Here is a 23,764-nt window from a genome sequence, read left to right as displayed (position 1 = left end):
CGATTTGCTTTACAAGTGCACTGATGGCAGCATGACACATATGCACACAATGTGGTTTGCTTCTGCACTGTGTTGATTTCTGTCTTATTCCGAACAAAAAAAAACATATGAAGCACTGGAACGCACGCAGGGCAAACTGTGGCCTCGTGGCTGTGCGCCATGAATTTTAGGTTTATCATTACAATCAGTGTGTCAAAGACCATTCTGAAATGGGAACGACTTCTGGCATTCACATGAAAAAAAATAAGCAAACTTTCGTGCATTTGGCGCAGCCTTGCAGAAAGAAATCAGTAAATTGTCGCTTTTCACGGTCGCAGGAAACTGCGAGACATGCGGAGGTTTTAGATAAGCTTCAGATAGGCCAGTGTTGCATTTTGAATTATCAATATATTGGACTATTTGCAATCCCTTTCAAGTTTAATACTGTAGAACCTCATTGACCTGATCCTGTTTCCTATTTTCCGGTACGAAGGTTCACGATCGAGAACACAAAAAAGATGACCCAATACAGTCACACATCTTTTTTACCAATTAAGACATTCCTGGAAAATTGGATTTTTTGGGGCACAACATTCACTACATCGTCAAACTGCGATCATATGTTTTCTGGCTGCTAGAAGGTCCCACATGAACAAGCAATGGCACGAGGCACGCACAATCAAGAGCACTGGGCTCCCGCCACGGCAGCTTCCCCACCGTGCAGTCGACGACCGATCATTCGAACATGCTTGATTATTCAGACAGCTCCATGGCACTCCCACTGGTATCATAGACTCAATGTACCATATTTGCTCGAATCTAACGCTCGCTTTTTTCCCAATAAGATGGTTTTCAAAATTGCTTGCGCTTTAGAATCGAGCATGACCCTAAATCTGTGTTACCATATCGCCATAAGCATTTCAAGATGGCTGCCCCATACGCGCTTCGAGTCTAGCTGCCGTAGCTTCCTTCATGTGCTATAGTACGTGTGCTTAGGTTAGTCCACCGTTCATGTTTCCGTTTCCTGCGTTTGCTTTATTAGCATGGAAGTGCTGACTGCGCAGGCATGCCGAATATTCGTCACGATGCCGCAATTAAAAGAAAAGTGAAAACATGTGCGGGGTTGGGCGAAAATTGCGTCGCATCACGGGCATTCGGAGTTCCCTAAACTTGCGTGCGGGACTGTTGCAAACAGGAGAGGAGTTCTACTTCAGCGGCTGCTGTGTAGGCATGGCCGCGTGGCCTCTATCATGAAAACAATCTGTGATAGAGACAGTCTACGCATCTAGGCGCACCGCGCTGTGTTCTCATCACCTAGTTCACGCTAAAGCGAGAGGCTGCACAAAGGTCAATTCACTCGCTCATGCTACCGCACTTTCTCACTCCAGCGTTCCGGCAAAAAATGGAGTGAGACGTGTTCATGTTTGCTTGGCCACGCTTGTTAATTTAGTTTGTAAGCAAATGTTTAATAGTCTGTACAGCCAACGAAACTACTATCCTTACTTCTCGTATCGCTGTCTACTAATTTGTTGTTGTAATTGATGCTTCGCCTTTCATGCAAAACTGCAACTTTCTTTTATTCATCACAACTTTAGTGCATTGGGAGTAAATCTTTGTTTTTCCAAATAAGAGAAAGTTGTATTTCTGTATGAATTAATGAGGTACACAGTACTGCGAAGGGCCTTTCCTTTTTTTTGGTCAAGGAAAACGGGTGCACGTTGGAATCGAAGGCGCATTAGAATCGAGTGAACACGGTATATGGATGACCAAAATTTTAGGCACCTTACAGCGCACTGTGCGATAATTCGGACTCCAACTGCACGACCATGTGCTAATGTGGCTGCCAAGTCAAGCAGAAATGGCAATATTGTCATTTTGTGACACCACACTCATGGTCGTTAGCCATGTTGCTGACACTCTGCAATACCGGGAGTAGCGAAGCCTTGTCAGTCTAGTAGTTGCTGATGATACTTTGGTGCATTAATTGATTGTATTTCCATCTATCTGTAGCAACAGTGTGACACTGGTTGAAATATGACCCGCTTGTTTGTAGCCATGCTTTCCACTCGATTCTGTGCTATTCTTATCATCCATTTTTCATGGCCAGCTGATCTTGTTCATAGCATGAGGAGCATCGCTTTGACCCTTAACAAAGCACGAAAAGCATGATAAGGAGTAATATAAAAGGCATTGCTAGAAGATGCAGACACGGAATGTCTAGACCAAAGGCAAGCAGTATGCGCATGCAGCAACACACATTGACAAACTTAGGCCGTATTCTTGGACAGTCACTTTCGAAGATACCTTTATTTTCACGATACCTCACGTGTCTTGCACCGGGCGCACCGAAGAGCGGCACCGTTTCTGCACTGTAATAATACAGCATGTTTGACACTGTGCCAGAAATACCGTCGCTCGTAGACGACGTAGCACTAGTAACGTGAAGTTGAAGGCATCTCCGAAAGTGACCCCTATCTGAGAATATTGCGCATCTTTTATGTCCTTTTGTGGAATGAAGTCACTTATTTTCGGGCAAATCTGTTATTTCGAACTCTTGATTATTCGGACTTCTTTGCAGTCCTCGTCGAGTCCAAATTATCGGTTGGCGATTGTACTCACCCGCCCATGTCACGTGAAAATTCAGGCACGCCCTCAGCTTCCTCTTCTGCTGCCAGCAAATCTCCTCACGGGTCGTCGCACATTGCATTCACAGCTATCGCTGCCAACCCTATTGCAGTAAGCGTCATCACCTATCGGTTTCACAGCACATGTGGCACAGTGCTGTTGGAAGTGTACTGCATACTTTTCACCCCTTGACTGCCTATGATGATATAGCTCGTCATCACAACAAGCATCCTCTGATGGCAATGATGTGTTAAATCATCGTGAATTTTTGGCAATTTCTGCAGTAAATTCCCCAAAAGTTGGCAAGAAAGTTTAGAAAAGAATGGCATAAAATATGCAGGTACTTAAAAAATCCTGCCCTTCTATTTTTTTTTCTTTTTATTTGTCACAGCAGTTAAACGGTTAATAGACGATAATACAAACGTACCACTGTTCCCTGTTGCAGGTGGCGCTAAGCGAGCGTCAAGTTTCACTTCGGTGGTGGTGTATTCTGCTTTGCCCACCAACTGAATTTCTTTTTGGTTTCCCTTTGCCATCATAAAATACTGCACTATAGTAAAATGACAAAGCGCATCTTGGGCCCCACCAGCTCGATGTGCGTCAGCGTCTCATGCCGCAACGATTCTCGTCGAGTGTGCACGTCAAAACTTCCCACTAAAATGCTCCAGCTGAAGAAGCTGCTGACCCAGGCCGACTTCGAGGAGTGCAAACATAAGCTTGCAGAAGCCGCAAAAACAACAAAGTGCGTCTCGGGCTGCGCAGGCCCCACCAGCGCGGCACACACGGATATCTCATGCTGTAAGGATGGGATATCCGTGCAATAGAAATAGAAATAGCGCAATGCCTTCATATTACGTACATGTCAGCTAGTTGTCTGCCACTTTTTTTAAGGACTATAGATCATGCATTTTCCCAATTAGTATGTTTCTTTATGTGTGTGTGTGTGTGTATGTGTGTGTGTGCGTGCGTGTGTGTGTGTGTGTGTGTGTGTGTGTGTGTGTGTGTGTGTGTGTGTGTGTGTGTGTGTGTGTGTGTGTGGAAATAATGAATGAGGTTCTACTGTATATCTGGGATCTGCTGCACTAGTCTGTTCTTTTCACCAATTTGGCCTTAGTGAAGTGAAGGGCTTTAAATGTTAGAAATCTTAAGTATTACATTAAATGGAGCCATAAATCAACAGGTAAACGGGATAACTCAAAATTTAAAACATATTATTAGCACTCAAAGCACAAGTTACAAATTTCTCGTTCGGGTCTTTAGTTGTTTCGTCTGTGTCCACATTAGAATATCATTACAATAGAATCCCGAGACAGAAGTAACAAGCTGGGGTATATGCTCATGTAGAAAGTGTTTCAACACTATAAAAAGAACAAAGAAAAAATACTCACTGGCATTGATGCACATGGCAGACATGCAGCACACTTCAGTGATTTCAGCCACCTTGAGTGAAATGTGTTAAACCCATTTCCTGCAGGACGTGCTCCCTTACATGGCCAAGGAGTATGGCTTTCAGTACGAGCTAGTACAGTACAAGTGGCCGCGCTGGCTCAACCAACAGACCGAGAAGCAGCGCATCATTTGGGGGTAAGTCAGTGCTGCATCCTGATGGCATCTTTTAATCTCTTTACTTTGCCTTTACTATGTGACAATCGAAGTATTCAATAGAGTTGAAACTCGATATTACGAAGTTGCATGCAACATAAAAATATCTTCATTATATTCAATATTCATATTCATATTCATTCATTACAAGCTGATATTGACGAAGCACATTTTAGATTTGCCTTGGTAAATCTGATAGTTCATTAAAATGTGTTTTTTTATGTCAAGGTTCTGTTACAAGATCCATCTGCAAAACCAGACTGCATTTGCTTTTCATGCTTCTGCGCACCTAAACATAATTCCCAAGAGACTCCAATTTTGAAAAAAGTTCGCCTCCGCTTTGGCGTCATGGAAATGAGTAAATTTAATTGGCTGCCACTATACAAGTTCTCTGAGTTGGACAGCTATGTATTTGCCATTCATCCTTAAGTTCTCACACATAGTAGTGCTGTACTGCAGTTCCAGCTGCTTCCAAGCTTGTTGCTGCTGCTTTGCGCTCCTCTGAAGGCAAAATTTTGGGAGCGAAATAATAAGCACTAAGACGTAATATAGTCGAATCTCAATAATTCAAACTCGAAGGGGCCCAAAAATTTGTTCAAATTAAAAGAAGGCCTTGTTTTTGAAGTATTCGTGCACCATAGCATGATGCACAAACGGTGTGAGTCGTGAAATATCGCGGTGCGCAAGCACACTGTGAGCCAGGACCACGAAATTACCCATGCCAGCCAACGCTCGCTTTCAGATAACGGCAGAAAATGAAACTTCAAGGGGCGGGCTAAGCTGGCACCGGGCTGGCAGGGTGGCGGTGCCAGCGCCAGCGCATGCACGCGTGGAGACCATCGAAGATGAGGGAGTTGAGAGAGAAGGCGAGGGAAGCGCAGTTGCGAGGAACGCCGGGAGGGAAGCAGATTTGCTTTCCCGCCAGCTTGCTGGATGGCACTAGTGACCTCTGTCACCGACTTCCACCGAAGCAGCAGATTTGCCCAGGCCAGGCTGGGCCTCCACTGCTGCTTCCCTCTGTGTGCGTGCATCTTTTTTTCTTCGTCTGCTGACACATCGGCACTGTGTTTACCTTCTTTGTCTTATGTTCTTAATGCAATTCACGTTTTATCAAGATGACGATGTCACTGCCGCTGATCATAATCGTGTTGGTGTGCTCCCTTCTGTTGTGGCATTGCCGCATTCGAAAGACAAGGAAAATGAGGTACTGGGTATCGCCTTCACGTCCTTGTATTCAGGGTCTGTTTTGACGTACCGAATTGGATATGGCGCACTGTCTTTAACAACCTTTTCATCAGGACGTCTCAGTTTAGACGCATCATTGTAAAATAAACAAGTGCAATAGAGATCAACCAAGCCAACCGAAACAAGCGCGAGCGAATGCTGGTGCAAGCAGACGATAGTGCGAAACAAGTGGTCCGGCTGAACCAGTTAGTGTTCAAATATAGCAGTTGAGCAGGTCCCCATGATACCAGTTTTCCACGTGTACTTCACTGTAGGGGCCAATCTTATTGGTCTCCTGCGCTCGCAGTGTGCTTGCCGCCACAGCAAGGCACAAAAAATCGGCCCAGGACCGATCCCTCCTGCGGCATGCGTTTTGCCGCTAGTGTGACTGGGGCATTATGGCATGATGCAGAGACATTGACCTTGAGAGAGGGTGAAATTTCCACCACAGTTGTTGGTTTTTGTGTGTGTGTGTACCTGTGTGTGTGCGTGTACGCACATTGTTGAGGGGATTCTGCTAAGCCTTTCCTCTACGGCGGGGTCAGAGCAATGCTGGTCGGAGGTGCCGCTGCTTGATTTGGCGTGCTGCTGAGAGCATTGTCGGAGTGCGGTATGGTTGAATTAACCATCACAAATGCTTGCACGTTCGAATTACTGGGCATTTTCACCTATTGGAATACACATAACTGACGGGACCACAGCATCAGTTCGTATAAACCGGAAGTACGAATTAATGAGAGTCGAGTGTACAAACCCTGCATTGCTTATCATTTTGCCATCTGTTGCCTTCAGTGAAACTGAAGATTACTCTGTGTTTTTGATTGGCCACTGTGACTACTATCACTTATACTGCATACTGATTGACAAAAGCAACAAAATCGTGTGTGATGGTAGAAACTAATATCCTCACATCACAACTGTTTTTATGTCATATATTATACTTACTCAGACTTCAGACACCATTAATTGATTACACAGAAGTGATTGAGTAAAAAAGTAAACAGCTGTGTTGAATGTAATGCCACCTTGGAGAAGGCATCAGGGAAGTACAATAGTATGGCGACTTCACTTACAACTAAAGTGGCAAACACTATTTTAATATGTGACACGTAAAAAACCTTTCTCGCCACAGAATGTCACACGTCATTGTATGGAAATGGCATCTCTCACTTCCATGTCACTTTCTTTTTCTCAATGTTTGCTGCCCTCAATTGTATAGAGTGCACTTGAAAAACTTAACAACACTGTTTAATCACACACTAAGCTTACATTTCAGTTTTCATTGGCTTTCTTGTCCTCATCTTTGAACAGGTATAAAATATTGTTCCTGGATGTACTGTTTCCTTTGGATGTGAAGAAGATCATCTTTGTCGATGCTGACCAGGTGAAGTATGATTTATAGAATCTTCTTTGAACATCTGTGGTAGAACAGTGACACTTGCACTGAGTCTCAAGTTAACAGTCATGTTATCTTATCTCTAATTGTCATGTCTTATGTATGCACAACATAGGCTCCACTTGTAGGGTTTAGCTCAAAATAAGGTGCATCAAAAGTGAAAAATTTGTTTTAAATTAATGTCTTACTGTCAAACATTCACATCGTTAGCAACTACTATATTGCTTGTGCTATTGCTATTGCACCATGTAATAGTGACTTCAGCTGTGTAGTGTGTCTTGACGTGAACTGCGTTGCTGTTTAATAAATCATGCTCTTTTTGGGGGAGGGGGGGATAGTCTGTTCTTTTTGTATTTATACTATGTACATTAGAATCTCGTTGATATGTTTCCAGTTCATGCAATTCCCAACTTACCTACTCATCATAGCGAATACAGAAATTATCACACTGAGTTATGTCCCTTTTTTCGCTATAAATATATTCCCAGATGAAAAATTTTTCTGGTATTCTTAAATTTGCCAGATATTGATCATACTATGTGCTTTGCAATCAGTGGAAGAAATGCCAATACAGTAAATCACCATGCCTCAGCTCACTCATGCTGATAGAACAGGTTCAAACAGGATTGAAGTTGCCACAGCAGCTTTCCTGCGCTGCTCCACATTCCCGAGTCAGATGGTTAGGCTGGTATGTGCTGTGGCTGGAGCATTGTGATGGTCTTGTCAAGAAAATAGAAAGCCTTGTGTTTAAAGGACAGTCAGATATCTTGAGGACATGAGATGAAAATCTGACATTGCTCGTGACATTGGGTTACGTACTTGACTGTTTCAAGGTCGTCAGTGCATGCTAGTGCAGCAGCAACGTTGGGACTCCAGTACCCAGACAGTGCTTTCGTAGAGTTCATTGTTATGACGATGGCCAGTCATGTGTCTGACAAAAGCTTAGCTTAAACTGTAGTGAAGATGGGAGGGGAACATGAAAAGAATGAAGACAACAGGCAGTAGGTGCTTCTGATGGTTCCGAAGTTTCACCAGTGCAATCAGCAACTGAAAAGCAGGCCTGAGCTTTCACTCTCTTCATAGAGAGAGAGAGAGAGTAGAAAGAAGGAGTAAAAAAAAGAAAAACTGTTTATGTCAGAATGGCATTGAAGGAAACGATCATTTGGTCTTGCACTAATAGTGCAAGTAGTGGTGCTAATAGTGCTGTACTCTTGTATAATAAAAAACATATACAAAATATGCTCTTGTATAATTTTTCTTCTGAGCAACTTCATATTGTGCATTTTTGTGTATTATCCCATTTCTTCCCCACATTTTATTTATGCATTGACAAAAGTTGTGTGTTCGTTGCTCTGATTTCTTGCCATTTTTAGGCATACAACTTTCCAAAATCTGTTAATAGGGCGGTCAGACATTGGACTTCTGTGAAAACCTGTCAAAGGTTGTGACAAAAATAGATGTTTTTTAGTGCAAAAATTGCTGCTTTTCTGTTTTAGTCAAAAGTATTTGAATCCAATCTGTAGTAATTACGAGCAGTGCAGTGCTGACCATAAACCTTCCTGCCACGTCCAATTAAGGTGGTGAGGGCTGACATGAAGGAGCTACGGGACCTGGACCTTGGTGGAGCCCCATACGGTTACACGCCCTTCTGTGACAGCCGTAAGGACATGGATGGTTACAGGTTAGTGCAGCTTCCAATGCAGCCGAAGTGGGTGAATTCAGATATAGGCCTGGAAAAAATGTTTGGTTATCCGAGTGTGCTGAATTATTGAATGGACAAAGAAAATGTTCATGTACCAGCACATGTTGAAATCCATTACTCGTTTGCGTTTTAACAATGTCAAATTGCAAGATTGCTAAATTTTATTATTCTGCAAATTCATTTAGCCATTCAGAATTTGCAATTTTCCTAAGTTGGTGCAAATAATTCAGCGCTCACAATTCACTGGGAGAACCCACGTGCAATGGTTCGGAATGAAGGCCCCACAACCTCCTGCCGTTTCTGTAGTGTGGTTTTTTAAGGTGCAAATGTGAATTACCAACTCCGTGCCCGGCTAACCTCACCACTTTGTTCACACAACTGCAGTGATAGCAATGCAATATGCATATGTTCATCCAAATAAATACTTCTTCCACTTATTTTATCATCAGTGAACTGGCCAGCAAAATAATTACCCATCAGTGCAGCCTGTGAAATCAGTATTGGTGCCAAGTTGCATTGAAAGTGCCTATCATACTATTTTTCACCAATTTATGTGGTGTCTTTCACAGCGCACCATAGTCTTACCCAGCACAAGAAATGAATAAAATTAAATTTTTTTCTGACTAATCATTGCAGCTGGTCCCACACACTCATGGTACAAGAAATGAAAAAAAAAAAGAAGTGCGAAGTGTTGTTGCATTTTCTTGCTGAAAAGTCATCATAGCCGTGCATGCTGTGTCACTTCATTTCAGTTGGCACGTTTTTGCACTGCTCTGCACTACTGGTACTGAAGCGCATTAAAATTAGCCAACTGTGTGGCCAAACACCTTAAAAATAATAAGCATTTTATGTCATAGAGTGTTATATATGATTGTCAAGACATGGCAAGTATGAATTGTCTGATTTGTGGAATTAACAAGCCTCTACTATATCACTAAGCATGTATGCTGTGATATGCTGTGATGGAGGCTATAATTTCTCTAGCGGAGGATTCTTCAGAATGACTTCCAGTCAGTGCAAGGATGCAGGTAGCCACAGTCACACCATAGGGAACAAAGTTTTCTTTGTCTGGATTGAAGTGACTGCTTATTCAACCTGGTTCTCCTATTGCGACTGCCAGTGTGCCAAACCTTTATGGTGCAAGCAAGCACAGCTGTGACCTACAGAGAGTGTGTGTGAATTGAGTCAGCACTTGAACGTGAAATGAGCTGATTTCTGTAGCCTTGCACTTCGAGAACTCGCCAACAGGTGTCCTCTGCTTTCTCTTTTATCTTGAAGTTTTTGCTAGTTGACTGTTGTTGTAAGGCATTTATTTCTGTAGGATTCAACCACCAACATTCACCTATGTCATTTGTTGTAGAAGGAATAGGACAAAGGGCAGAGAATCAGAAATAGGTGCTGAAGTCTCCCTCCCTGTTGAAAGTCCAGGAGGCAGATAAATATTGTTTTTCTGCGTGCCGTGGCTCCGCTTGGTGACATACACTCCTCAAAGGTGTTGGGACAAAGTTGTCTGCATATAATGCGTTCTTTGTGCATGGTATCGTTGTTGTGTTACAAGTAATGCTTCGTTATGCTCTTGTGCTACACAATACCTCATTGCACTGCTGATGTTTCTCACTTCTTCCCTGTGCAAGGTTTTGGAAGTCTGGCTACTGGGCGAGTCACTTGGGAGGACGCAGGTACCACATTAGGTGAGACTCTCTCCGTGATCTTTTGTCTCATTGCATTAATGTAAGAAAGCTGTACACCCGATGCAAAGTCTCTTCAGTATGTATGAGACTACAGTGTTTCTTTTTAAAAGCTGTGGTGACTGGAAAATTCAGCTTTAACAATAGGCATGTGTGACTTTTGTAAAAGATTCTGTGATTGCCAGTCACTGCCAGGCAGTCATTGTTTGAGGCAATGTACCATGCACCCTTAGCGATTCTACTTTGCTTGAAGTAACAGAATGCATAGTGCGCCACCATTTCATCAACTGCACATTGAGAGGGTGACATGTCGCAACGTCAGAAACTAAGAGGCCATGTGTGCTGATCCACAAGAACAGTAGCAAGGGCGATCTTTTAATACAGCATGCTACTCACTTCCTCTTCTCCATGGCGTTTTCCTTAAATGCCCGAACATCTCCTAATCGTCATCGTTCTTACTGCACTACAGACGTGATGATAATATGTGAATGTTGATGTGAGAAGGCAGCCACTGGATCTCGTGTGTTCTTGAACGTTAGTGTGACTGAAGAGAAGGAGCAAGTGAAGAACTAGTGCCCCATAATAGATGGTCTGAGTCACTGTTGAAGAATACAACATCAGGAATGGCTGTAAACATGCAAAAGGTGTAGAGCAGCATCATGGTCATGCCACTTCATTTATTGATGATAGCTTCTTGGGTTGTGTATTGTAAACGCACACCGGAAAGGCATCCATTGGGTCAAGAGGCCATCGTCCTGTGGCAGGAGTATTCAACTGCTTCTTTGCCCACACATCACAATTTTAGCAGTCAAACAGGAGTTCTCCGATACCCTTTTCCCTCTGCCACTGGTTTTGCGAGCATTTGTGCATGCCTTGTTCAAAAGCTACACAGCCCTGCTTCAATTCCCTGCTCAAAACCAGCTAGCCCCTATAATGCAAGCTTTCATTGATTCCATGCTGCTGAACTTGCTTGCAGTGCCCTCTATGTGGTGGACCTGAAGAAGTTCCGGAGGATAGCTGCTGGGGACCGACTGCGGGGCCAGTACCAGGGTCTCAGCCAGGACCCCAACAGCTTGTCCAACTTAGACCAGGTGCGTACTACAGAGACTTTAATTCTTATCCTCTTTGATGTGCCATTAATTGCTATGCATAGCTTTTGCACCTCTTTACCCACTGACGAGGTCAGAAGTGGCATGACTACTGTATACAGTGATCTGTTGGGGGCACTATCTCGCAACATCGCAATGGTGTCAGCATCTAGTTTAGCGAACATTCAGTTTCAGTCTATTCACTGAGAGTACTACGTAAGTGGCTAGATTGCAAAAGTTGTTGAAAACAGTGGCCATGTTGTTATGATCTATAGTAGACAGTTAGTTCTTTTGCAGAGGCCAATAATGGATGATTGCAACAATCTTATAGAGATTATGCCTTTTTTATTTTTTTATCAGGCAACAATTTTGTTAAAGCCCATACGCATAACCAGCTTTATTTAAAGTGCGCCAAAAAGAGACATGTTTGCTACCTTTTGCTGCTTTATTATTGTTATTTTGTACAGGTATTTTAAGGTGAGAAAAGCGAAATGTGTAAAGTGTGCATCTGTAATGTGCTATATTGGTGGCATCGACTGAAAGTGGTTAGGAAATGTGTGTACACGTTTTTCTTTTCCCTCGTGTGTTGTATGTTTAATGTCAGCTGTATGACCTACCTGGAAATCTGTGCTACCCCATATGCATTATTAAGGGGTCATCAGCTTAGCAGTCAATGAACTTGGGTCCAAAGCTCAACTGGTGGCCTTGACCTGCATCAACCAAGCCCATCCTCTGCCTGCAAATTTCCTAATCTCGTCACCCCACCTATTCCGCTGCCATCCTCAACCGCATTTCCCTTCCCTCATCACCCATTGTGTTGCCCTAATAGACCTACTTACCTACTTTACTCATTACATCATCTGCCCAACACCAATTCTTTTCCTTAACCCATTGGCTACCAAGTATTACACGTGCCATGTGACCTTCTGTTCCGATTATTCTTGGCCCATATGTGCACCACAAAAATTTCCACTGTTGCGCTCGTTATACAAGGTTCCACTGCTATAAACACTGAAAAATCTGCCAACAAATAAGTTTTCATTTATACTATATGAAGCAGCATTTCTCAGTTCAGAACCCAAACTGCCAGTAACTTTTGTGACTGGCACTTTTGTGTGTAAAAGTTTGAAACAATCTTTTATATGGAGAGCAGCATTACACTTATCACACCCTCACCTGTTGTTGACTTTTTCTTTTTTTCGAACTTTGCACTACCATAATGGATTTTTTTGTGCCTGGGTTTGCCGGAGTCTGACACATGAAAGGCACCCAATGTACTACTTCAGGGAGCATAGCTGTCAGAACATGCTTTACACACATACTAACCTTCTGCGAATCTCAACTAAAAGTAAAAAAAAAAAAATTCAAGTCCCCCTGAAGTGGACATCTAGGGCCATCTATTGGCAACGTTTCTAACGTTTTCCAGCATATATTGACATTCATGGTATCTACAAATAGCCTTTTAAACCATCATTACTTCCCACTCGAAGGATCGCCAGCTTTGGCAACATAGTTCCAGTTCTTTCGTTCCATATTTTTCCAGCTTTGGCATCCAATGGGTTAATCTCTACTAGAATGTCATCCAAGCATTTTTATCTATAACTGTTACTTATTTATCTCTTAGTGTTAAACCAATCACTTTTATCTCCACTGCCCATTGTGTGACCTTAACTTCAAATTTATTTCTTAATTCTTCAAGCTTCACTCCCATGGGTATTCTGCCACTGGCAGAATACAGTGATCAGTAGCTGACTGGTTTTTCAGGCTCCACAATTCTTTTTTTTTTTACTTGCTTTGGTATTCAAATTCATTTGGGTACTGTATAGTGGAATTGTTACAATCACTTGACAAGTACCCATTAATAAAAAAAAGAAAGGAAGGAAAGAAGGGGACTAAAGTTTGTGTCACTGCAACTTCAGCATGATGATGTTTTGTGGTGTGAACATTACTCACATTTGGCAGCACATGTCAGCTGGCTCTTATGCTCATCTTTCTTTTCATTCTTGACATTCTTGTCCATGTTGAGTCAGTGCTATGACCTCAATTACTGCAGTGAATCAACTAGTCCAAAAACCTTCACTCCTGGTTGAGATGTGACTACAGATAGTGCACTCACATTGCTTGCAGGACCTGCCAAACAACATGATTCATCAGGTGGCCATCAAATCCTTGCCCCAAGAATGGCTCTGGTGCGAAACATGGTGCGATGATGAGTCCAAGAAACAAGCCAAGACCATCGACCTGGTGAGGTGGCACAAACTGTTTTGACAAACTGTTTTGGCAGTTAACTTTCCGAAAATTCCTTCTTAATTAGAGCAGTGCTGTGGTACGTCAGCTGTTTTAACTTTGTGTGAATTCCTTCTTAATTAGAGTAACGCTGTTATTTTGAAAAGATGCAGTAGAGTATGTCCACTCCATGTTGTCCATTCTAGATGTTGAGGAAAGTTTATGGAGAGAACTGTTCAAGCTAGTTGAATGATATTGTCAAGAGTGACATGTGGAAATAAGTTCTTCGGGTAATTTGGTGTGTTGTAGGAAATCACCAATGTTCTGTTATTTGTACTTGGGAGTGTTGCGGGGTATTCAGTCATGCATAGTATCAGAACTGTCAGGCATATCAAGATGAAAATTCGTAGAAATAAAGTGTGTCTTGGGAGAAGCATGGCGGAAAAACTTCCGATTTGCAGCCACCTTGTAGCTCTATAGCAAATCATCAGATTTGTGCCAATTAGTGTTCCTCTCGACACTTGCTGGGAGATTTACACCTTTTGCTATTTGTGAACTGCCAGACAGGTTACGTAAAAAAAATTTGTAAAAGTAAGGTGCTCATCTGATGGAACATCGTGGAGAAATTTCAAAATAATAGGTTTATAGGTGTGTTGGACACATTGTAGGAAATTTCCAAAATGTTGTAGGAGGCTTGAAGGTGCTCCTTCAGGCAGTGATCTGAATTTTAGAGTTGCTGCTGTAAGCAAACAGCTTAACATTTGTGCTCGATACATCGCACACACATAAGGGAGATCCCCTACGCTTAGAATGAGCCATTAGAAGTGTCATTGTAAGATTTCAAGTGTTAAATCGAGAGCACTAATTGTATATGGTTGCACTTTCAATGCCATCAGCACTGATGCAACAACTGTGGCTCTGCGGGGTACACATAGATGGTGAGGTGCCGCAAGAATTGCAAACACCTCTTCACCCAGAAAATTCTCTCAGGCTGCAACAAGGAGAACCCAAACACTGTCTGCTTCTCTGTTATCCATGTTGCGATTCTGCAAAGTCGCACAAGTCTGCCGAGGTTTTTGTACGTCACCTGTGAACGTTGTCAGATCGCATCTTGCTCCTCTTTCTGTACTTTTTGGAAGAGGCACTGGCTCTTTAAGCCCAGATGTGGCCACTGTGCTGATTTATTTAATTATTTACTTAGTTTCTCTAAGTTCCAATGCATTACCAAAAGGAATGGGTAGTATGTACATAAAAGCACATTTTAGTGGCATAATACGGTTTGCCACATATATAAGTTTGCTGCTAATGGCTTTCTTCAATAAAAATTATGGAAGTGGGAAGATGATGCTGTTTGCGGGGAAGAAAGAATTCAAATGTAGATTAGCATGGCAGCTGCATCTTCGTCAGCCACGCTTAGAGACTTAGAAGTGCATAGAGGAATACTAAGCTCTAGTTATGTACAGTAGAATCTTGTTGCAACGAACTTCGTGGGACCACGGAATTTAATTTGTTAATTTTAATTATTGTAGTACTGAAAAACCAATATTTTCATGTCAGTAATGTAACACAACAACGAAAATTGCATACGTTTCCAGCAGGTGCGCTTGTTCGTACGTAAATAATAAACGAGAACGCTGGGCACAGTTTAACTACAATTTATTGCTTGAAGAAGTCTGTAATCTCCTTCTGGCGAGAAGACAGCAAGCGCTGCAGTGCGAACGCCTCCACATCCTCGACCTTCCTCTGAACGTCATTGGGAGCATCTTTACAGCGCCCGAGGAATGACCGCATCTTTTCTATAAAAACTAAAACGTCCAAGCTGGAAACAGTCTCTTCTCCTTCGTGTGTTGATCCAGTGTCGGCATCGTCTTCGTCACTACTGCAATCTTCTTGCTCACACCTTTTATTCACAATGTCTTCGTTGGAGAGCTCCGCGTATGTAGCCGCCGCGCTGTCGCTGTCAATGTAATCATCGAAGGTCACTGCGGTGTTGACGGGGAGCTTTTCAGTAAGCTCATTCTACAGTTCTGTGTTGAGCTCCTCTGTGTCCTTGCAGTCTTGTGGCGTAAATGAAGGCTTTAAAAGACCTGCCTTTCACCAGCAGTTGCCGATCGTGCTTGCCTTCACGTTCCACCACTACTCTGTAAGCATTTCTGCAGCTTGATGGATGTTTACCTGTGTGGGAAGCTTCAGTCGAATATTGATCAGGAGGCGCTGCACAAGACACTTCTGAAATTCGGCCTTCACACATCTGATGATGCCCTGGTACAAAGGTTGGAGCAAAGAAGTACAATTCAGGGGCATAAATTCAAATTGCACATTGCTCAATCGCACGTTCACGATTTGTGCCGAGCAGTTGTCAACGATGAGAATTTTTCTGTCTTTCTTCTTCATTGTGTTGTCGAGCTGCAGCAGCCACTGAGTGAACAATTCTCGCGTCATCCATGCTTTTTTGTTGGCTCGGTTGTCACAAGGCAACAAGACAACGTTTTTCAAGCAGCGCATCTTAGCATACTTGCCAACAACTAGTGGCTTGAGTTTTTCCGTGCCCGTGGAGTTGCAGCAGAACAGAACCGATAGATGGAGACGTGATTTCTTTCCACCCTTGCACCTGTCGCCTTTGAAGTTCATTGTTTTATCAGGCAACAATCGATGAAAGAACGCCGTTTCATCGCCGTTGAAAACGTCATCTGGAGGGAAAGACTCGATGATCTCTTGAAGGCGCTCATTCCACCAGGCAACCACACTCTCAACATCTGCTGCCTTTTCTTTGCCACAAGCAACCAGTCACGCAATGCCATTCCTTTGCCGGAAGCGGTAAAGCCATCCGGCACTTGTGTCGAAACCGGAGATGTCCTAGGCGGCCGCGAACTGTAGCACCTTCTCTCAAATAATCGGGCCTGACAAGGGCACATCGTTTTGTCTGGCATCCTTAAACCATGTGAGGACGGCGGCGTCGACGTTCTGGTAGTTGCCAAGCCGCAAGCGTTTTCTTGAGGGAGCTAGCTATAACTGTCGGTGCAATTTCATGATGTTTTCCTAATCCTTGAGCATTGTTGCCATTGCTGACGGGGCAATATCATGCTCCCTGCACAGGTCGACTTGCTTTCTTCCAGAATTCAGCTGCGTCAAAATGTCCACTTTTTCTTTGAGCGAAAATAGCGTCGCTTCTTTTTAACACGGGGGCCAGGAGAACTTAGTCTCAGCAAAGCGAACGCACAACACAATCACAGCACCGATAACTTCGTAGCTCCTGCCCATTGCTATCAACGTGGTGATGCTAGGCTTACGACGTAGTAGGAGAGCCCGAGCATGACCATATGCGACGCCCACGCTGATGCCAATGCTGCTGGAGCTGTACCCGTTGAAACGGATTCCCCGGCGCATGGCTGCTGCCGCTACAGATGATGATGATGGTGTAAGTTTCAGGGATTCAGTTCCAAAACTTCAATGGAACTTTGTAATAACGAAGCATCTTGGTGATTACGGGATTAAATTACGTACATTATTCTGACATATTCGGTAATCTGAAATTCGTAGTACTGAAAGTTTTTTACATTGAAAATATAGGCATTTTGGCGGGGATTAAAAAAAAATTCGTAAGTCTGAAAAGTTCGTTAATGTGGTGTTCGTAGTAATGAGATTTTAGTGTATACTGGTTTTCATGGATGCCTGTGTTCTTCCTCCACTTTGTTTTTAGTGCAACAACCCAAAGACCAAGGAGCCCAAGCTAGTGAGTGCCGCTCGCATCATCAGCGAGTGGAAGGACTACGATGAAGAGTTGAAGCAATTTATGGAGCGCTACGAAAGTGGTGTGCTTAGGCTAGATACAGCGGAAGCTGACAGTAAGAAAGTGGACGTGAAGCTTGATGATGGTAGGTATCTTTTCTTTTTTGATGAAGCTCACAGGTCGAAAAGGTTGCTGATGTTGCATTCTGATGCCCTTGTTGTACAGAAGTTGCTACGGTTGACAGTCAACATAACGAACCTCAATTTAACAAAAAGAGTGATGTAACAAACTTGACTAATTTCCTGATCCAGGAATTATTTAAAACTGTTTCATTTGTTCTGCAGTTTCACCAATTTCATTCTGCAGTTTCAGTTTACAGTGAACTCTCATTAAGACGAACTCGGTTAAGCCAAATTCTCACATATAAAAAATAACATGGAAACGTTTGTTTAGTTTTCCATAAACTGAATGCAAAAGAAAATCTGCTTAAGACGAACCGCCTCAGACCTACTCTTCGGTTAATACAAACATTTGGAATGACCGCCACCGCTACCCATCCTGGAGGCTAGGGTGCCTCGATGCCCCGCACCCGTGGCACGCTCATCGAGGCATCCTACTGGAGGTCTTCGGCGCACATTGCTCATGGACAGAGGCGGAAACAAGAGGAGGAAACAAAAATGTTACAGTGAAGTTTAACTTCGTGCACGCAGGTGACGCGCAAGCGTACGGGTGCTATAATGTGCACGAAGCTATCAGCCCTCGGTGCGCCTAGACGCCTGCACTATCCGCGTCGTAAATTGTATTCAAGACCGGGCTCTCGCAGTCGCGCCAGATGCAGCAGCTGCTGAAGTATAACGCCCCCTTGTAAACATTCGCTTACTAACTAGACTAACAAGCATGGTGTCAGCGTGCACAGGCAAACATGAACACATCAAACTCGTTGAGACCGCGGGCGCTCGCTGTCAAAACACTGGCGTAAGGAATCGCGGCCAAAGCAGTGAGCAAAGTGACCTTCGTGCTGTCTATCGCTTCAACGCAAACTGAGTAGAGAACACAGCCTACGCAAAGCTACAAGCCATCGCCTAGGCTGTGCCCACAAAGCAGATCACTTTCAAGGTAAAGCCTGCATGCCCCCCTCCCTCCCGTCCCCCGGTGCCATGCATGTGACGGAAGATGGTGCGCTTCCTCCATCCTTTCCTCCTTTGAGCATGTGAGATTGAGCCGTCATCGTTGGCTCACCGTCGTAGGCTTTCACTGGCACACACAGTGTGCGGCTTGCGAGGACGATGTTATTAGGAGACAAAGCCGGTATGTCCGTATTGCAAACAAAACCTGTAGAAACTGCTAGAGAAGGTCAACCCAGTGTGCCTCTGCCTATCTTACTCCTCCACGACACTTTGCCTCATTTCTCCTTTCTTCTATTATGTTTTCTATTAAATTCAGCTAAATAAATGCTTTTTATGCCGTTTTCCCCCCTTCATAACTCTACTTCATTTACCGTATTAAAGTAAGATATTTGGGTGCACCTGGTCATGTTGCCAATTATTCTTCTGATAAGACGAACAAATTTTCATGGTCCCTTCGGGTTCGTCTTAAAGGGAGTCTGATGTAGTTCTTGCGCATGGTGTCTTTCTGACAAGCAAAAGAAAAAAAGGAAAAGCATCATTCGACACTGATTTAATAATTTGCGCACAAATTTGCGCTTGCAACACTGTCGGCGAGTGGCAATCATGGCATGACAGTGATCTTGACCTGTTGAATTGCATGACGGTTGTAAAAAAAAAAAAAAAGCAAGATAGGGGCCTAGCATTGACAAGCCTTGCCTTTTGGTCTACATGTATGCCTAGCGCAGTCTGACGCTGCTAGCACACTAAGTGCAATTAGGTCAAAGCCTTGCTCAGAGCACAATTTCTATTGCATGCACCAGTGCTTTTGGTTCTGTAATATTTCTCGAGCCATTTGTGAGATTTTGTCATGAATGCTTACTGAAAAGATGCTAGCCACCAGGGTTAAATCTAGGAATGCGTTAGGCACAACTTGACTGTATGGAGGTGTGACTGTATGTCACACAGTTGTTATGGCTAACGAAATAAATTTTTGCATCTGTAGATGCCTATGTCGAGTACGCTCTAAATAGCATTATGCACAGTGGAGCTATCTCAGCAGTACTAGTGCTTGTTTCGAAATAATTAGTTCCTTTACCACTGTTTAATGAATGGCCTATTAGTGATACTGCACTGCCTTCATTAATTTCTGCAAGCATTTTTTAAAGCACGCAACACGTGCAGTACTCTTCAGTTTGTATGATTCATATTCAGAGAGATGCTGCTTCTGTACTTAACTTTGTTTGCTTTCTTTCTTTCTTTTGCAGGCAAATTGCGGGATGCTGCCCATGTTGAATTATGATTTTCACTCATCCTTGTTTTGTACAGTGGTTGATCGCTCACACCTGATTTTTGTTTTCCTTTTGCCTGTTGTCATATACTTACACACACACACACACACACACACACACACCTCTTTGTACATGCTTGTGTGGGTCTGCGGTGCGTGGTGACACGTGTGGAGAGCATTGAGTTCAAGAATAAAAATCATCTCGCATGACAACCTCAGCGAGGACTCTGGAGTCTCCTTTACTGTTTACTGCATAGTTTTCGTTATTTTAGTCAGAAAGTAACCATCTCACTGGCATCCACCAGAATATGACACTAGCATATTTCTGGGCCTTGTTTACACTCTGCTATGTATGGACACCTCGAGGACACACAGTAGGGACATACGCGAGGTTGCATGAACATGTATTATCAGCATAAATTCAATTCGAACAGAAACAAGTCTAAAATGACAAGAGTGTAGCATTGCGCTTCCAGGTTTGCTGGCATTTCTAAGTGTCGCTAAATTGAATTTCCAACTCGTACGTCTGGGCCTATGCAATTCATAAAAAACATCTAGTGATTACTGGGAACTTGTGTGTGATCATGCATAACAGGTGTTCTGGTCTGCAGTCAAATATCTGTAGTATATAATGATGTGCTCGGGACCGTCAAAATCTTTCGTTATACATGTCACTTCATTGTGAAGGTCGCACTACTGCACGGCTCACAATAGAGCAGGCTAAGCATGTACAATCAATTAAAGAAAGCCTTAATCTAACCCTTTTTTTTTTTTAAGAGAGGCTTGGTGAAATAAGTCTCTGATTATTTTTGTGCACAATTTGTATGATAGAATGTGTGACTGCGGCCAAACATTTTGCATCGAGGTTCACAGCATGCTCAGCGGTGAAGTACCGAGATGTGCAATGTAAAGCTATGGGTCATCGAATACTGCTGTCGCCTCCCTTGCCATCAAAATTCATGGTTCGTTTACATGATCTTCATCCCTGTTGCCATCGTAGACATTTGCTTGCTTTCCACCCTAGGTGGCTTTGAAGATGTCGTCTGTTGTTAGTTACAAATACATCATCATGTCATCAAATGTTACGTATTCATCAGCTGTGGTACCCACTGATGCGTTACAACAAGCAGCGTATGAGTCTAGCAGTTCCTGAAGCAGTGCAGCAGGACTACTTCCGGCATCGGCACACTCATCAAAGGTGTGGGTAGCACTGCTGTTAGTGCTAACGCAGAATGCACTTCAGTGATGTCTGTGGAGAGCAGTAACGGTACTGCTACGTGGTTTTTGTTGTAAAGCAACAAATCAGCCACTAGGGACACCGAATTACTTTGTTGCACGAGCAAATTTATTGTAGTGATCTTCGTTGTAAAGGCGTTCACAATATATATGAAACATAGGAATTCAGCCGAGACATAATCAATTCTTCGTCATACAGATCATTTCGCTGTAGAGGCATTCGACTGTATTTTGTCTTCATGTTTCAACATGTGTTTATGGTACATATGGCAAAGTTTTATATGTCCCGTAGGACTGCATACGTAATATGAGAGCTTCCTACTTCATATGCTATCAAAATGCAATGCCACAGGTGAGGTGTAATCCTGCAGTGCAGGGCACAGGAGTAATGAGACTTGCATGGAATTCGTAACGGGGTAATATGGTGCAGTTGTGCAATTCAATCTCGTAAAGGACCCTGCAGTGTTCCTGAGAAAGCTAGTTGGGCGGTGCTGATAGCATCGCGATGTGGTGCTTTCGTGCACTTCGCCTGATGGGGTTAATGTTGAAATGTGGCACTACAATCTTTGGTTGAATATGTAATGTGCAATTTACATTTGTATAGCAAGTACACTGCAAAAAAGAAGTTGTGGCTCGTGACCTTATTTCATCCGTCCTGCATCACAGTGCATTCCTTGCGTTATCCTGAGGTAAATGCAAAAAGAATTACGCAAATTGATGCAGGCATACAAAAGTTATTCAACTTGCAAATTTAAAATAAAGACCAACGCAAAAGACTGGCATACCCATTTGCATTTCACTCACCCAGCAAGTACTTGTGCTGCTTCCAATCAAAATGCGGCTTCAAGTTATAGAAGCTGACTTCCCTTTGCAGCCTTCCCACAACTTGTAGCCAAACTTTCCGACGGACAATGTTACCTTAACTACACTTAATGAAGCACTGGTAGCGACATCTTCTGAGGAGTTCATCCACAACATTCATCATTATGTACGACGTGCGTCATACTCAAATCATTTTTGGCACTTAAGACCCCAGAATTCAATTCAGTATCTTATTACTGCGGAAATGCTGCTACCTGTCAACACGTCTGGTGCCAGTCACATCACACAAAATATCACAAAAATGAAAGGCTCTTTCAAAAGTTTGTAAATATGGCAGAAGTTTGTCAACACATGTTGCACACACGTACCCTTGCCTTTGGCTGACACATTATGCAGCGGTGATTTTATAGCAGTGCCTTTTATGCAATCCCTTTTCATCATGTTCGCACTTCATCAGCAATCAAGGCGACGCTCTGCATGCGTTATCAATGGGGTCAGCCGGTCATGAACAGCGGATGATAAGAGTGGCACATAAAATCGAGCAGGATGCATCACAATATTGCGAACCGTATCTCAAACATTATCATGCTGTCACTACAGATAGACAAAAGTACTGTCAATGCAAGCTCATGGGCAACTGTTAGACCGACTAGGCTTCTCTGGTTTCAGTTTCGCGGTGCACCGACGACCATGGTGGCGATATCGCACAATGAAAATATCGCTATTTCTGCTCGACTCGGTGGCCTATCAGCACAGTATACTCAATGTCAGAGTTTGAATTGCCACACCACACGCTGTAAAGTGTGTGAAACTTCTATCGTTCTTGCTGGGCCTCTTTAATGGTGAAAATTTCTCTTGAGGTGCCCATAAAGCTGTCTTTTTTTCATCGTCTTCATCGTATCCAGGGGCCTTTTCAGCCTAGTTAATTTCTTTTCTGAGCATTTTGTGCCTGAACAACTTCTTTCCCTAAATTGTGTGTGCACAATCTATGAACATTGCATTTAGAACACAGAAGTAACGCGAGGCAGCGTGTTCAACATTGCCCTATGTGTGTGCCATGCACACGTACTACACAGTTGAACAAATGTTAGCATGACCAGGGACATAATAGTAGGAGACTCTTGACAGCTTGCCAAGTATAATGTCCCATTTTGCCCCATTTCTCATTTCACTACACTTCTGCACCCTCACAGACCCTCATGTGTGTCTGTATTCTCCCTGAGAAGACGTTTTTGCTCTACAGCTTGAAATTGTAGTGTTGAAGGAGGGGGTTGAAGACCTTACTTTCGTTCTATCCATGCATTCAGATATTAAAAAAAAGAATTCATTGCATTAACGAGGAGTGTAATGCAAAAGGATAGAAAGTTGGACGAGTTGGTAAGGTAACACAATCTTGGATTGTAGCGCGAAGTGACGCGGACAGAGACTAGAAGCAAATGTCTGTCTGCTTCTAGTCTGTGTCCGTGTCACTTCGCGCTACAATCCAAGATCATATTAAGGAGTCCATCATACTGGAACTTTCATATTTCATCTATTTCCAATGTTTTTCTTGGCCCTTCTCGTGAGAACTCCACTACGGCATCTTTTATTTTCCTGCTGGTGAACGCCTCGGTACAGTATCGCAGTACATGTTGCGCTTACGCCTTTGTGCGTCAATTGGCTGGATGTCGTGATTATAACAAAGAGTCAGCACAAGCAAGTAATTTGGCACGAGAAAGGCCAGAAGAGAATTGAGACAGGCATGGCTCAGCTAGCATAGGTTTAATTCTCGCTGAAGCTAAGGTGTTCAGATTGGGTCATTTTCTTCGTTAGAAAGCGTCGCATCCAGGGGGCGACTGCAATTTGCTTTTGCCAGCTTACTTAGATTTAAGAAAAATCGGTAACAAGGTAGCAGATATGAAAAAAATCAAACTTTCGTAAAGATTTATAGGACATAACGAAGTAAATCTAAAACGTCTCGCCAATATTAGCATGCAACAAATACACATGCTTAAAACAAATATTGTATATAATGAAAATGTAACTACCACAAATGAAGTACATAGCACACCG

The 23,764-nt window shown here is 43.1% G+C and overlaps 1 protein-coding gene across 4 annotated transcripts in view; it reads left to right on the top strand.

The window, feature by feature from the left end:
- The window catches only part of Uggt (UDP-glucose-glycoprotein glucosyltransferase), a 190,324-nt gene extending 170,452 nt beyond the window's left edge, over window positions 1-19,872 (top strand). For all 4 annotated transcript variants that reach the window (XM_065439706.2, XM_065439714.2, XM_065439733.2 and 1 more), the window contains 8 exons: window positions 4,079-4,188; window positions 6,742-6,814; window positions 8,404-8,507; window positions 10,163-10,219; window positions 11,193-11,307; window positions 13,432-13,548; window positions 17,231-17,405; window positions 19,632-19,872. In XM_065439706.2, the coding sequence (XP_065295778.1) occupies window positions 4,079-4,188; window positions 6,742-6,814; window positions 8,404-8,507; window positions 10,163-10,219; window positions 11,193-11,307; window positions 13,432-13,548; window positions 17,231-17,405; window positions 19,632-19,666 (786 nt within the window). In that variant the 3' untranslated portion in view covers window positions 19,667-19,872. The remainder of the gene's footprint in view (window positions 1-4,078; window positions 4,189-6,741; window positions 6,815-8,403; window positions 8,508-10,162; window positions 10,220-11,192; window positions 11,308-13,431; window positions 13,549-17,230; window positions 17,406-19,631) is intronic.
- Window positions 19,873-23,764: the final 3,892 nt, after the last annotated feature.

Source organism: Dermacentor albipictus, chromosome 1 (genome assembly GCF_038994185.2).
Source record: "Dermacentor albipictus isolate Rhodes 1998 colony chromosome 1, USDA_Dalb.pri_finalv2, whole genome shotgun sequence".
In the NCBI taxonomy this organism is placed as follows: Eukaryota; Metazoa; Arthropoda; class Arachnida; order Ixodida; family Ixodidae; genus Dermacentor; species Dermacentor albipictus.
This window is presented reverse-complemented; position numbering and strand designations above follow the sequence as displayed.